The sequence below is a fragment of the Chenopodium quinoa genome, unplaced genomic scaffold (genome assembly GCF_001683475.1).
Source record: "Chenopodium quinoa cultivar QQ74 unplaced genomic scaffold, ASM168347v1, whole genome shotgun sequence".
NCBI lineage: Eukaryota > Viridiplantae > Streptophyta > Magnoliopsida > Caryophyllales > Amaranthaceae > Chenopodium > Chenopodium quinoa.
In genome coordinates this window covers 957,830-970,747 of record NW_018743070.1, presented here as the reverse complement: position 1 = coordinate 970,747, position 12,918 = coordinate 957,830, and the positions used below count along the sequence as shown (strand labels likewise).

At 40.6% G+C, this 12,918-nt stretch overlaps 1 protein-coding gene across 1 annotated transcript in view; it reads right to left on the bottom strand.

Moving 5' to 3' along the window:
• Window positions 1-7,331, bottom strand: part of LOC110731446 (ribosomal RNA-processing protein 8-like) — a 31,156-nt gene extending 23,825 nt beyond the window's left edge. The window contains exons 1-3 of the mRNA XM_021911306.1: window positions 7,172-7,331; window positions 6,567-6,801; window positions 6,406-6,467 (exon numbers count right to left, since the gene is read on the bottom strand). Coding sequence (XP_021766998.1) covers window positions 6,406-6,467; window positions 6,567-6,764 — 260 coding nt within the window. The 5' untranslated portion in view covers window positions 6,765-6,801; window positions 7,172-7,331. The remainder of the gene's footprint in view (window positions 1-6,405; window positions 6,468-6,566; window positions 6,802-7,171) is intronic.
• Window positions 7,332-12,918: the final 5,587 nt, after the last annotated feature.

Sequence of the window (12,918 nt, the reverse complement as noted above, 5' to 3'; positions counted from 1 at the left end):
GGTCGGCGTACTTTGCCTCGATCCTTCTCAATGATGGGGACGTCTTGGGAATGTCCCGTTGGAAAACGCCTGTCCATAATCAATTGAATGGATCATCTTCTTTAGATGATCCTTATGCCCTGAATGGTCAGGCCACTGCTTGCGAATCTGCCTACTATAGTGTAGGCCGGATCCTTATCGATATCCGAGCTACTAGTAGGGCTGGACAGTTTTTGACGACTGTCTCGGATTCGTCTTAGAAGTCGCTTTGGACTTCTAAGACATAGGACTTCAACAAGCCCTTGTCAGACGGTCCAACGTGCGCTTGAGGCTGTAGCACTCGTTGGTGTCGTGGCCCACTTCATCATGGAAGTGACAAAATTTACTCTTGTTCCGCGACTGAATGGAACTCTTCATAGGATTCGGCTTCTCATTAGTTAGCCGATCTTTCACCTCTGTAAAGATGGTGTAACAATCTATTGAATTCATACCGTGAGACATGCGGTTTGAACTCTTTCTTTTTCTTTTTGGACGGCTAATTAGGTTCCTTAACCACCCAAACTTCTTTTTTCTTTTTGCTGTCTTGAGATTTTTGAGCCGGCAGAGTAGACCGACTCTCTTTTTGCTTGTCGGACTTCTTGGAGTATGGCTGGACGAGCATAAAGCTCTGTAAGGGTGAATACCCTCTTTCGGACAAGGTCGAACTTAAAGGTCGACCCAAGAAGTCTGTATATGCTACCTCGTAAGATAGCCCCTGGATTTGGATACTCACCGTGTTGAACCGCCTGACATAGGAGCGGAGTCCTCTCTCTCCCTACCGAATGGTGCTCAAGTCAAGACTTATATTCTTGGCAGGGATGTTCATTGAGAAGTTAGAGGCAAACAGGAAGCTTAAGTTGTCAACCTCACCACAACCACAGCCTAGAACAAGCACGGGTGACGCGAAAACCGTTTTAGTTAGTCACTAAAGTCGTTTTCTGGCTGGTACCGGAAACTCCTTTCCTTTAGAATCTCAGGAAGAACGAGGCTTGAATTGAGGCAGGGCGCTAGACAAAGTTTGCAGTTTACCGTCCCCATTCAATCTTACCTGATTGGCAAAACAGAGGTATGGTTTGGGAGAGAAAAGGCCTCTTGAAAGCTTGCACTATTATTCAGTTTTTTATATTTCATGAGCTCGTCTCTAGCCATGTATGTTTCGACCTCCTTGTGGTTTGGGATCATCCTCCTCGTGGTCTTTAAAGACCTCCGCCTGATGAGCCTTAGGGTTAGGAGGCGGCACAGACTCTTGAACCATCCTTGAGGTACTCTCCCCACAGACGGCGCCAAATGTTTTGGGTATTTTTGTCCCTCGGGAGAGTTACAGCTCGAAGACTGGTTGCACGCGGCTTGTACCTACAAAACAACGGAGACTCCGGGTGTTTGGAGCTCCGCCTCTGACGATCAAGTTAGTACTGGAGTATGAGTAGGAGAAAGTGCGGAAAGAGAGATGAGATCTTCTCGAATTCCGAGATCAGGTGTTCTCTGATGTAACCGAATGTAGGGTAGGTGTAATAAATAATTGAATGTATCCCAAAATTAGGGGATATCTCCCTATTTATAGAATCATTGGAGAATGTGCCCTCGCTTAGGTCACTTGACCTAGATTTGGTGGGTTGCACTGTTTTACGGCGTTTTTGGGAATTGGGTCTTAAAGGCCGCAATTCTAGTAAGCATCATGACATGGCCTAAATGGACCTATCTATGCTTGACACGTGGCCCTCTCTAATTGGTCCACATGAATAGGGTATTTTTACCCAACATAAGAATGGTGATGCTGGATGCACTAGTGAACACCCATGCTAGAGGAAACAATACTAAGAACAGCCAAGCAACAAATTAGAGCTATTAATGGAAAACTATGATAACATACATCACCAGAAACATTGATGCACAAAGGCACCAATGCTCCTAAGTTTTAAGTACCGGAACCGAAAATGCAATATAGCTTCATTACTTCGCTAATCCAGTATTGTCCATATATCGTTCCTCTTTTGGTTGTCCAAAATATCCTTAATCTAATCTTGATATCAGTGATTTTAACTTAAAAGGTCAAGAAATCCTCCCCTAAGGTCCCATACACATTAAACTAGCATTGCAACCAAGGTTTATGAATGATGATGAAGCCTTAAAAATTTACGAAGATAGAAACAGAAAATATAACTAGCTTACAATTTACAATTTACAATTTAAAGTTCCAACCTAACTTTCCTTTCCTCTCAACCTCTCTTCACGTTGTTTAAAACCCTTAGTAAATAAAAACACAAAATTAATGATTTTAACCTCATATTGAATAGAGCTTTAAATAATTTCTGAAATTATGATTTTTTTTTTTACCACAATCAATAAAAATGCCTTATTTCAACTATGAAAGGAGATGATCCATTTTATGGAAAATCCAATTAATAATTTAAACAAATTCAAAGGACCCACCAAGAAAGCAACTTTGTCAACTATAACTAATAACTATGACCACGTGGGAGGTTTTAGGAGAAATATAGGCAAGTGCTCTACCAAAAAAGCTATGAATGAGATGGCTTCTAGTACCTAAAGAAGAAAGAAAAGAAAAGAATAGAAGTATACCCACAAGATAACCAAAGCTTGTTTATATAATGAGTTGGATTATGGACAAAAAAAACTAAAGGAAGAAGATGAATTTGATTTACAAAATGAGAATAGTTACAGGAAATAAAACGAAAGAGCAAGCTTTCAAGAGGCTTGCTTTCTCCCATGAGTAGCAGCTCCACATTATATATCTTATTGTGATGTTGCGAAGTGGATACCACATTTAGAAAAAAAAATGAATCTGATCTAGATGAGTATCAAAAGGTGGGTAGTTGGGATAGGTGTTTGGTTGGATGTTGCAGTTTGGGTTATGAAATGAGAATTATAAAAAACAGAGTAATAGTGCAAGCTTTCAAGAGGCTTGTTCTCTCCCAAACCACACCTCTATTTCAAAATATAAGCCCTAGTTGACTTTTGCAATAATCTACTACACAACTTTGACCCATGTTTGTGCAATTTACATAAGATTAAACAGTCACATGGGTACTTGTTTGATATTATTGGTCAAATTTCTACGTTGGCAACAGAACATTTATTTTAAAAGTAATTGAACTCTTACATGTTTTTTTTCATGCTTACCCTCTAACTGATCTCTTTTAGTTTAAGAACCAACTCCCTTGCTTTCTGCCAAGCTAAACTAATTATGTTGCACTTCCAATATTACTTCTTCCCTATGCCTAATGCATAACAATGTATTATAATTCCTTATGTTACATGGACATGGGCATGAGAATCGAATATAAGTGTAGATCCCCATTAGGCACTTCTAAACATTATGGATGGGGACATTGTCCTATACAATGAAACAACATCAATAAAATATTCTATATTAAAACTTAAAAGTATTTATACTGAATGTTAAATCACATTTATAAAAAACAGAAAAAAAATTTCCAAATAAAATATAGTGCTCTTTACATAATTGTACTATATTTGGGCTCCAAAGTTGTAGGCAGATTGCAGCCTCAAGTTACCAACCCACAAATAAGAGAGATTATTATTATGGCCTATCATAAGGCCCAAACAAAGACCACTTCTATTAGCTATACCCTATGTTACTCGGACTTGAGTACAAGTGTCGGATAAAAGTATGGATACAGAGTTCAAATTTCAAGAATATAAGAGCTTTGTCCTAATTTGAAAGCATGCATAAGGACATGAAGAAAAAACGGAGATAACTTAAAGTAAACATATCTTCAATCTTACTCAAATTATCAAAATATTTGAAATTTTAGAAAAAAAGTAAAATAAAATAAAATAAAAATAAAAAAAAATTTGAAACAAAGAGAGAATATAAATAAATATGACAATGAGAATTGGAAAATGGGAAGTACTGCCAAAGTCAAATGTCAAAGTATCACATGATTTTTAATTTCTTTCAGAGTTCATATTATGTTGTACCCTTTCTCCTACCAACACCAAGATGAAAAAACAAAAGTAAATAAGTTGTACGCAATTGAAAAGCTTAGTACCCACCTCCCGCCATAGCGGAGCACTCGTTATTGGGGTAAAAATCTCTTCAAGGTGATGAGATTTATACTCTTAGCAAACGCCCCATTCTACTAAGCAAAAAAAGGTAAATTTCACCTCCCCCCTACTCCCCCCCCCCCTCCCCCAATCATAAGATCAAAAATATTCTTTAATTGTTCTCCCCTCCTTGCATCACTCTTTCTTTTAATGTTCTGTGTCGAAAAGATAAATCAAGGATGAGCTATGGATACAAATACCCGGAACTAGCTCAGATATAGGCCAGATCTTTCGTGTCGATAATTTGAAGGTGAGAGTAGAAAATATACTCCAACAGCTGCACAAAGACAGGAGAAAGATGCACAAACACATGCATTGAAGAAAACTATCAGACCATTTTTATAATCCTTAAAGACTGATTCGTGCAAGAGCTCCCTTCCTTACTCTAATTTAGATTTGTATGGAGAGTCATAATTGAGCAAAATCTTTCGTACCCAGCCTCTATTCCGCCTCTATTCCGCACCAGTACCAGTTTGTATTAGTATGGGGAAAATTTGCCATGACAGAATAATATAGTGACTAATCTTATCCATAAACATTTAATTTTACAAACACTCACTGATTAAATCTGCCACTTTACCCATCTTTATTAATATGGGTTAGAAATTAGAATTACATGATATCAGACCACCTTAAAGGCTCAAACCCTTCAACAATCGAAATTGATACTATACTTTATGGCTTGTTAACTACATCAGGAAATCACCAAAGCTTTATGTACAATGATTATGCAAATATGCAAGAAAATTGTAAGCAACCATACATAGTTAAACACAATAGCTTGAATAACTTCTTGAGATATTTAATCACCATAAGTGAGTTCATGAGGTATGAGGAAATACAAGTTGATCCGCTTGATAAACATTTTTTGATAAACATTCTTGTAATAAAATGCCACTGGGATTTGGGAAGCGAAAACAAACAATAAAAAACTGAGAACTTTTTCTGAAAACCCACGTGAAAAGTAAACAAACGGAGCAGCAAACGATTTTGCGAGGTCTGTTAGGAGTTAACTCAACTTGCTCAACTAGAGTTAAGGTACTTTTGTCTTTTTTTCGATGCTTGACTTTTTAATTTTTTGGTTGCTATGAATCTTGAACTTTGGCTAACTTTGGCTCTAATCTTCACCATAAGCCATAATCAGCCCCAAAAACAGTACTACACTTCCTTCTTTCTCCTCTACAAACCTAGTCTTCTTCTTCCTTTAGATCGACCCCGCCGCTGCTACCAGATCTACCCACTGTTCCTACCATATTCAACCCACCTCACAAGTCACAACCACGATAATGGCGATTAACCACCACCCTCTTTGTCATACGTTCCCCTATAGGGTTAATATGGCCCCACTTTACATATTTTGTTACTAGGGTGTCTTATTGTTAGGTCGGCCGGCCGGTATAGTCGCGAAGCGGCGAAGGTCGCGAAGAAGGTTGTTGTTGTGGCCATGGGAGGTAACTCCCGTTAACCATGGTTAACTAACTTTTGGGTAACGTCGTTTGTAGGAAGTTAAAAGAAAAGATTCTTGGTCTGTATTAAATTACAGATTTACCCTAGTTTCGCTAGCCAATTTGACGAAATTGACCCTTGATAAATGTCAAAGGTTTATCCGCGAGATCAACTTGGGCGTGCTCATGAGGTATTAGCTCTCAAGAATTCCATAACTAATTCCTCATCACCATAAAATAAAGATATACATTTGTATAAAAATCTCAGACAAGTGCATTGCAGAAGAACCTTGTTTCAACATCTCCATGTTCCTTCACAAAACTCAGTTTACAATACAAAGCAAAGGACTTGATCATATGTTACGAACCAAGTGATCACCAAAAACCTTGTCCCAATACCATTATAACCCAACAAGATGAATTAAAACCAATAAATTCAGTAAGTACTTCCCTGAACTCGGCTTCTCTCATCCAAGTGCTAACAAAATCCCCCCTAAACTTCCCTTACTACTACCTTCATATATTACAAGTAATTTATCCACTTTTATTCAACCAAACTCCATTACTTTCTTTTGTTTTTCATTTTTAAACAACCAAGCTCTATTAGTAGTACCTTGTCTATTGTAGTTGCCTTTAATCAACCCGACTCAAGAATCCTATTTATTCACCTTCCTAAAAGTTAGTGCAAGACTTTTATTGGAAACGGAGGGAGTAAGTAAATCAATTCAAGTAGCAGTCAGTTTAACAACAACACAAAACAAAAAAATTACGCCAAACTACATCAAATTTCAGAAATTATCATGCATAAAAATTAAAAAAAATAAAATAAAGTAGAAAGCAATTAAGATTTTACGTGCAAGTGTAGAGCTTTTCGTTGAGCATCCTGAAATGTCCACCTGATAACCTTGCCTTCATCTATACAATCCCAAAAACAAAAAACAAAAATTATTAATTGAAAATTCTAAAAATTAAAACTAGAATGAAAAGGGATGTAAGCAAAAAAGAAAATAATACCTTGTCAAGAAAATTAGATGATTTAATAGGAATAGAGCAAGACGAATTAGAGGTTTTGTTTGGGATTATTTGTTTAGAATGAGAAGTGGTAGTGGTTGTAGAAGAAGAGGTAACTGTGTTATTTTTGTGAGATTTGTTGCGGGCTCTACCCTTTCCACCTCTTCTTTTACGTTTTCTTGTATCTCCCTCTGTCGCCATTACGTTTTCTTTGATCGCAATTCCCACACCAGAAAACCTTGCATAAAATCAATCAAGACATCGACTTATGAATTATCTAAATAATCTAACATTTTAAGTTACTCCAAAAAATTTCAATATACTCAAATAAATTGAAATGTATCAATTATATATCAATCATCAATTAAAAACGAGGAGGTTTAATTTCATGTTGAATTATTTCAATTATATATCAATCTTAAAAACGAGGAGATTTAATTTCATGTTGAATTATCTCGAAAAATACATTATTCTAGGGATAATTGATTCAATAATCAAATTACGCTCATAATTTTCTTTTCTTTTGGATATGATTTTTCATAATCTAAGAATTTACAAACCCTAAACTTAAAGCACTAATGTGATGATAACAACAACAAACAACTTACCTTAGAAGCTGATTCAATGGGGGATACAAGAATTAGATTCAACGGCGAATGCTTCAATATAGAGAACGTTGAGTGCGCTTCAATTAAATAACTCAGAGAGGTAGAAAATAGGAATGGAGGCCTTTAAAGCCATGACCCGCCAAGTTATAATATGGGTTACATCCGTGTCAGAAATAAAAGGGTGGGTCTTTGAACAACCGTTTCCAATATGGGTTTCCAAATCAGGGCAAACAGGTCGGGTCGGGTTCAGGTCGACCTGTTTACTTAAACAGGTCAGGACCCCCCAACCTGAACCTGACCTATTTACTTAAACAGGTCAAAAAAATCAACCTGAACCCGACCTGGTTTTAAACGGGTTGACCTGAACCCGACCTGATTTGACCTGGTTTTTTTTATTTTTTATTAATAAACTTGTAATTTGTTAAATTCTGCAAACATTAAATCTTGTGAATATTTAAGCGTAATCAACATTAGCAAACATATTTCAACTTCAAAATCAAAGCATAGTCAAAGTAATGCTACTGCATAGTTCATACAACAATAAAAATCCAAAATACTTCCAATAGTCCTAATTAGGTGTCAAATAAATAATTAAGCTAGGATAAACTCAAAATAATGTCTAGAATACTTCCTAAAAGTTCCAACATCAACTAATTTTAAAAATATAAACTAAAAGAACAGGTTTGGCTGCTGCAATGCTGCTGGACTTAAGGTACACTCTCCGATGTATCGGCGGCTTCATTATTCATCTTCATCCCCATAATTTTTCCACATAGATCTTCTAATTGCAGAAACTAAACAAAACGCATAAACACAACAAAACTAAGTAAAGATTAGAGAATGAAATAAACTCATAAACAAGCAGAAATAAAACGCATGTAATGATAGAAGAAATATTAGAAAGTTGTAATTGATGAAGAAATCAAATAAATTAGCTACAACCAAAACATTATATACAAAATTAACATGCGACTTATTAGATCAGACTTATTATATATAAAACCCATATATTGGACTTTCGGGTTGTTTATGCGACTTAGAAAGTTGTAATTGATGAAGAAATCACATAAATTAGCATAACCTCACTCATAAAATCAGATTTATTAGAACAAAACGCAAATTTGGTGCACATTTGGTCACATAAGCACTCATGAACTCATAAGCAAACATCTCACGCATAATTAATTCGGATTAAAAGAAGTAAATTGAAAAATTCAGATTATAATTGCATACACAAAACACATAATAACAAATGAACTTAAATAAGATCTTTTCAAACAAAAACAAGAGATTAAATCAGATGAAATTCAAGAACTCAAATCGCAAACAAGTTAAGATGACATCAAAGAATTTAAACGCCTAAATACAAAGCAAAGTTAGGTAAAGTGAATAGATTAGCAAGTAAATTACCTTAGACAATGTGGAGATGAAGATTCACTAGCAGATTAGGGTGTAAAATTAGGGATTTTTGATGAAAAAAATGAAAAACAAGAGGAGAAGAGAGAGGAAAGGCTGGAACGGGAAAAAGAGAGGAGAGAGAAAGAGTGTTTTGGGTGTTTTTGTCCCTCGGGAGAGTTACAACACGAAGACGGATCCTGGGTGAGCTGTACCTGCAAAACAAACGGAGACACCAGTTGGGTGGTGCTCCGCCTCCGACGCACAAGTTAGAAACTTGAAGGGAGAAAAAGGTGCGGAAATTTAGGTGGGGATCCGCTCGGATTCCAAGCTCAGGATGTCTTTATCAAAGAGTAAAATGTGTAATAAATGGTAAAAAAAACGTGTCCTCAAAATGAAGGACATCTCCCTATTTATAGGGTCTTTGGGAATTGTGCCCCTGATTAGGTTACTGAACCCTAATCATTGGTGGGTTGCGCCGTTTGGCGGCATTCTCGGGATTTGGGCCTGAAGGCCGCCTTATCCCTTGATTTCGGGAATGTCACGTGTCGAGCAGGGATTGGTCCATTTTAGACCAATCTGGGGCTGACACGTGTCACCTTCTGATTGGGCCACGTGGCAGGGTAGAATTACCCTAAACATTTGCCCCTCACAGATGTGACGTGGCACGCCACGTGGCATCTGTGACACATGCCACGCTCCGGCTGGCGGTAATTTTACCGTTACAGAGTAACCGTTCATCTTCCGGGTAAATTACGGAAATGCCCCCAAATTTACCCTCTATATATAGCCGTTTTACCCTCATAATTTTGTACGTTTACAAAAATTTTCTAGAGAGAAAAACTTTGAGAGAGCAGAAGTCATCCGTTTGAGTCAGGCGCGAGCAAGAAACTTTGTTCTTCCGCAACCCAACCGGACCCGCCTTCCTTCATATATCAAATCCAAAGGTACCGTCTCTGTCTCTCTCAGCTCTTTTCTTTTTTTCACCGCTTGTACATATTTCTTGCAAATGGATGCATCACCAACACACACGACACAGCCTAGGTTAGAGTCCAGCCGGTCACCAGGGACGGCTGAGTCTAGGACTGGGAGTGCCGGCTCGGGGTGTTGGGACCACCCTGTACCATGGATTCCGACTAGTTATGTGTCTGTGCAGGACACCATGGCTTGGACAATGCAGACGGCTACTGATCCGAATTATAGAAGCGAAGGCTCAGGCGGCCAAACGCCTGAGGGAGAATCGTCTGGTCAGGGAGACCAGACGGCTCTAGAGAGATCCCCTCCGCGCGCCCCTTCAACCCCTGCTGACTCTTTCTTGGAAGAGTGTGACCAAGGCGGCGACGAGGCCGCCTCTGCCCCCATGGACCAAAGCGAGGGGGAGACGGAGAGCGACAGCTCCGCCTCTACCTCCGAGAGCAGCGATGACTTGCCCCCTCTTCCGGATAGCGAGGAGGAAGAAAGGAAAAAGTGGAGTGAGAAGGACGATCCCTTCAGCATCCACGTCTCCTCCAAGGACCGAATCCAGATGGGGGAGAACTTAGAGAACTTTAAGAAAATGCACCCGCTTGGAGACGGGTATAAGATCCGGGTGCCGCTTGAGCTGGGCACCATCGCTTGGGGGGATGATCAAGAGAACGCTAACAATTATTTTGGCTGTTATGAGGCGGCGTTCAAAGCCGGCCTTCGCTTCCCCCTTCACCAGGCGGTGAAGGCAATTTTGAGAGGCTACGGCCTTGGGGTCTGGCAACTTACCCCCAACTCCTGGACCAACATTCTGGGGTATGTTGTAGCCTGCGAGTTCCAAGGGCTTAACCCCGGCTGGGAGGCCTTTGCAAGCATGCATTATCTCAGCAGAAGCCCAGGTGGCTGGAGGGCGTGGTATACTATAACCACACAGCCGCAATACATGATGACCTTGGACAAGGTCTCCAAGTTCAATGGCTGGAAGCACAGGTTCTACTTGATGTCAGCCCCATCTAGACGGGAAAATTATGAATTCCGTCTGTACAATAAGAAGCCCGACTTGTTGGGCAGGAAGTGCGCTCTTCCCTGGATCCCAGAGGAAGACTTTGACAAAATAATCGAGGCAGACTTTTTCGGCCTCACAGACGCAACTCTGTCAACCGGGGAAACAATAAAAGTCCTTAAGAATTGGATTCCCAAGAGCGCCTGGTTCAGGGATGAATGTTTCCTAGCCGCCTGCGGGCTAGGGCACATGTTTAATAAACGTATGCGCCTGGGTTCACACCGTATGTAGTATTTTTCTATCGGAATTGATTTATGATTCTGATCAATTTCTTTCTTTTTTGCAGAAGAAGCGCTAAACATGTTGCAGTCGGAGAAAACTCCCAAGCGGTCTTCTGCGACTATTCGCAAAGATCTTGCGGAGAAAGCTGCGGCCGAGCTCAGGGCCAAGGTATTGAGCGCCTGACCCTTTCTTAAGTTTATTTTATAAACTGTCTTGCCCGGATACTAACCTTTACTTATGTATTTTCACAGGGGGGAGAAGTTGGGAAATCGTTTGAGAAGAATCTCAAACGGGCTAGAGAGGAGGCCCCAACCGTTCTCGATAAAATAAAAAAGTCCGCCTCTGCGTCAACTCCTGGTGCCTCAGCCCGGGCTAAGACGATGCGGATATCGGGGCGACTCGAGAAGGTAGGCGGCAGCGTGTTCCTTGATCTTGTCAACCCCTTATCAGCAGCTGCGGGGTTCACTACGCCTGCAAGCGGTTCCCGCTTGGCCGGCTTTGAAGGTAAGAACCCTTTTGAATCCCCGCTTGAGCTGGGGTGGCCTTTACGGGTGAACTCCCACTCCCAACAGACGTCATCCTCAAACGGTCGGCAACAGATAGGTGTTGCCTTAGTTTCGCACTCATCACGTATTGATTGTGGTGCAGATCAATCTCCCCGCTGGCCAGACGTCCAGAAGCACGCCAAGGCCATGCTGGATGCCTTCCGGAAGAGGGATAAGGACAATATCCCTGGGATAGAGACGTTCAATCTTGAACGCATTCTATCCCTTCTGGCTGAGGTAAAAAACTTGTCAATTAATGTTATTTTTTCCAAGTAATTATCCCGCCTGTAATTCTTACACCGCCTGCTTTTTGCAGGCCATGCTGCGGGTGGACGGGCTCAAACTTCCTTATTCCCGCAAACGGGAAGAGGTAAAAAGGGCCAAGAAGTCCGCCATAGACACTGATAATATTGCTTTACACTTAACTATCGTAAATGAACTTGAAACTAAAGCAATAATTATGACACAAGCGTCTAAAATCCAGCAGCTGGAGCTAGATCTGAAGGCGGCCGACCAGCGGGCAACGGATGCTGAGACGGCCAAGAAGGGAGCGGAGGAGGCTCAGAAGAAAGCAGACGAGAGCGCCAAACAGGCTGAAGAGGCGCTCAAGAAGACCCAGGCTGACCTTGGCAAACTGAAATCCAAGGTTGAGAGGATGGAGAAGGATGCTGCTCAAGCTCAGAAAAACTTTGCAGCAACCCTGGAGGCGGAGCAAAACCGCCTTGTTGCTGAGAGTGATGCTGATAACGACGCCCGTATGAAAATTGCTTGGGCTGCCTTGTACCTAGACGCTGATTATAGCATCTGGGCAATGGCACACAGCTATGCCGAGTACGTGGTGTACTTGAGAGAGCAAGGTGAGCCAGAGCCTGCCTCCTTTGAAGCCTGGCTCAGCAACAATGAGCCAACCGCGCCTGAGCTTCCTGGTCCCGACGAAGCGCATCAAATTCTCTCAGATGATGAGGAGAAGGGGGAGAACCAGGAGGCTCCGTCTGCAGGCCAGAAGTGACCCCTCAGCGGCAGTATGCCAGTCTTTGCTTTTTTAATTTTTATTCAGCGGCTGTATGCCAAAATTTGCTTTTTCCGGCCTGCGTGCCGAGTATTTGTGTTTTTATCGGCTATGGAGCCGGGTTAATTAACAATTTCTTTCTCTCGGACGGGGTCCGGTTAACATTTGATCCATTACAACCGTTTGGTTGGATGGACTTTTATGAATTGCACCGACTAAGCCGGTTTTGATCATTTAGCATTTGAATTTTTGTTTTTTGCAAATTTTAATTTTTGCCTAACTTATCAAAAGCATGCGGCGATTTCTTGCCTAACTAATCAGTAGTACAGCTGTCCTTGCCCCTGGACGGCTGTGTGATTGGTTTCAATTGGAGCTGGTTGATTGACTTGAAAACGTCTGATGCTGCAAAGAGCATGATATGTTTGTAAGTCAATCAATAACAGTAGCGATTGCCCCAAACCAAGTGCACAGCCGTACACCAACAGGCGTTTCAGTCACTACACAGACGGCTTATGCCCGTCTTGGTAGAGATTTCATAGCCACTGAACTC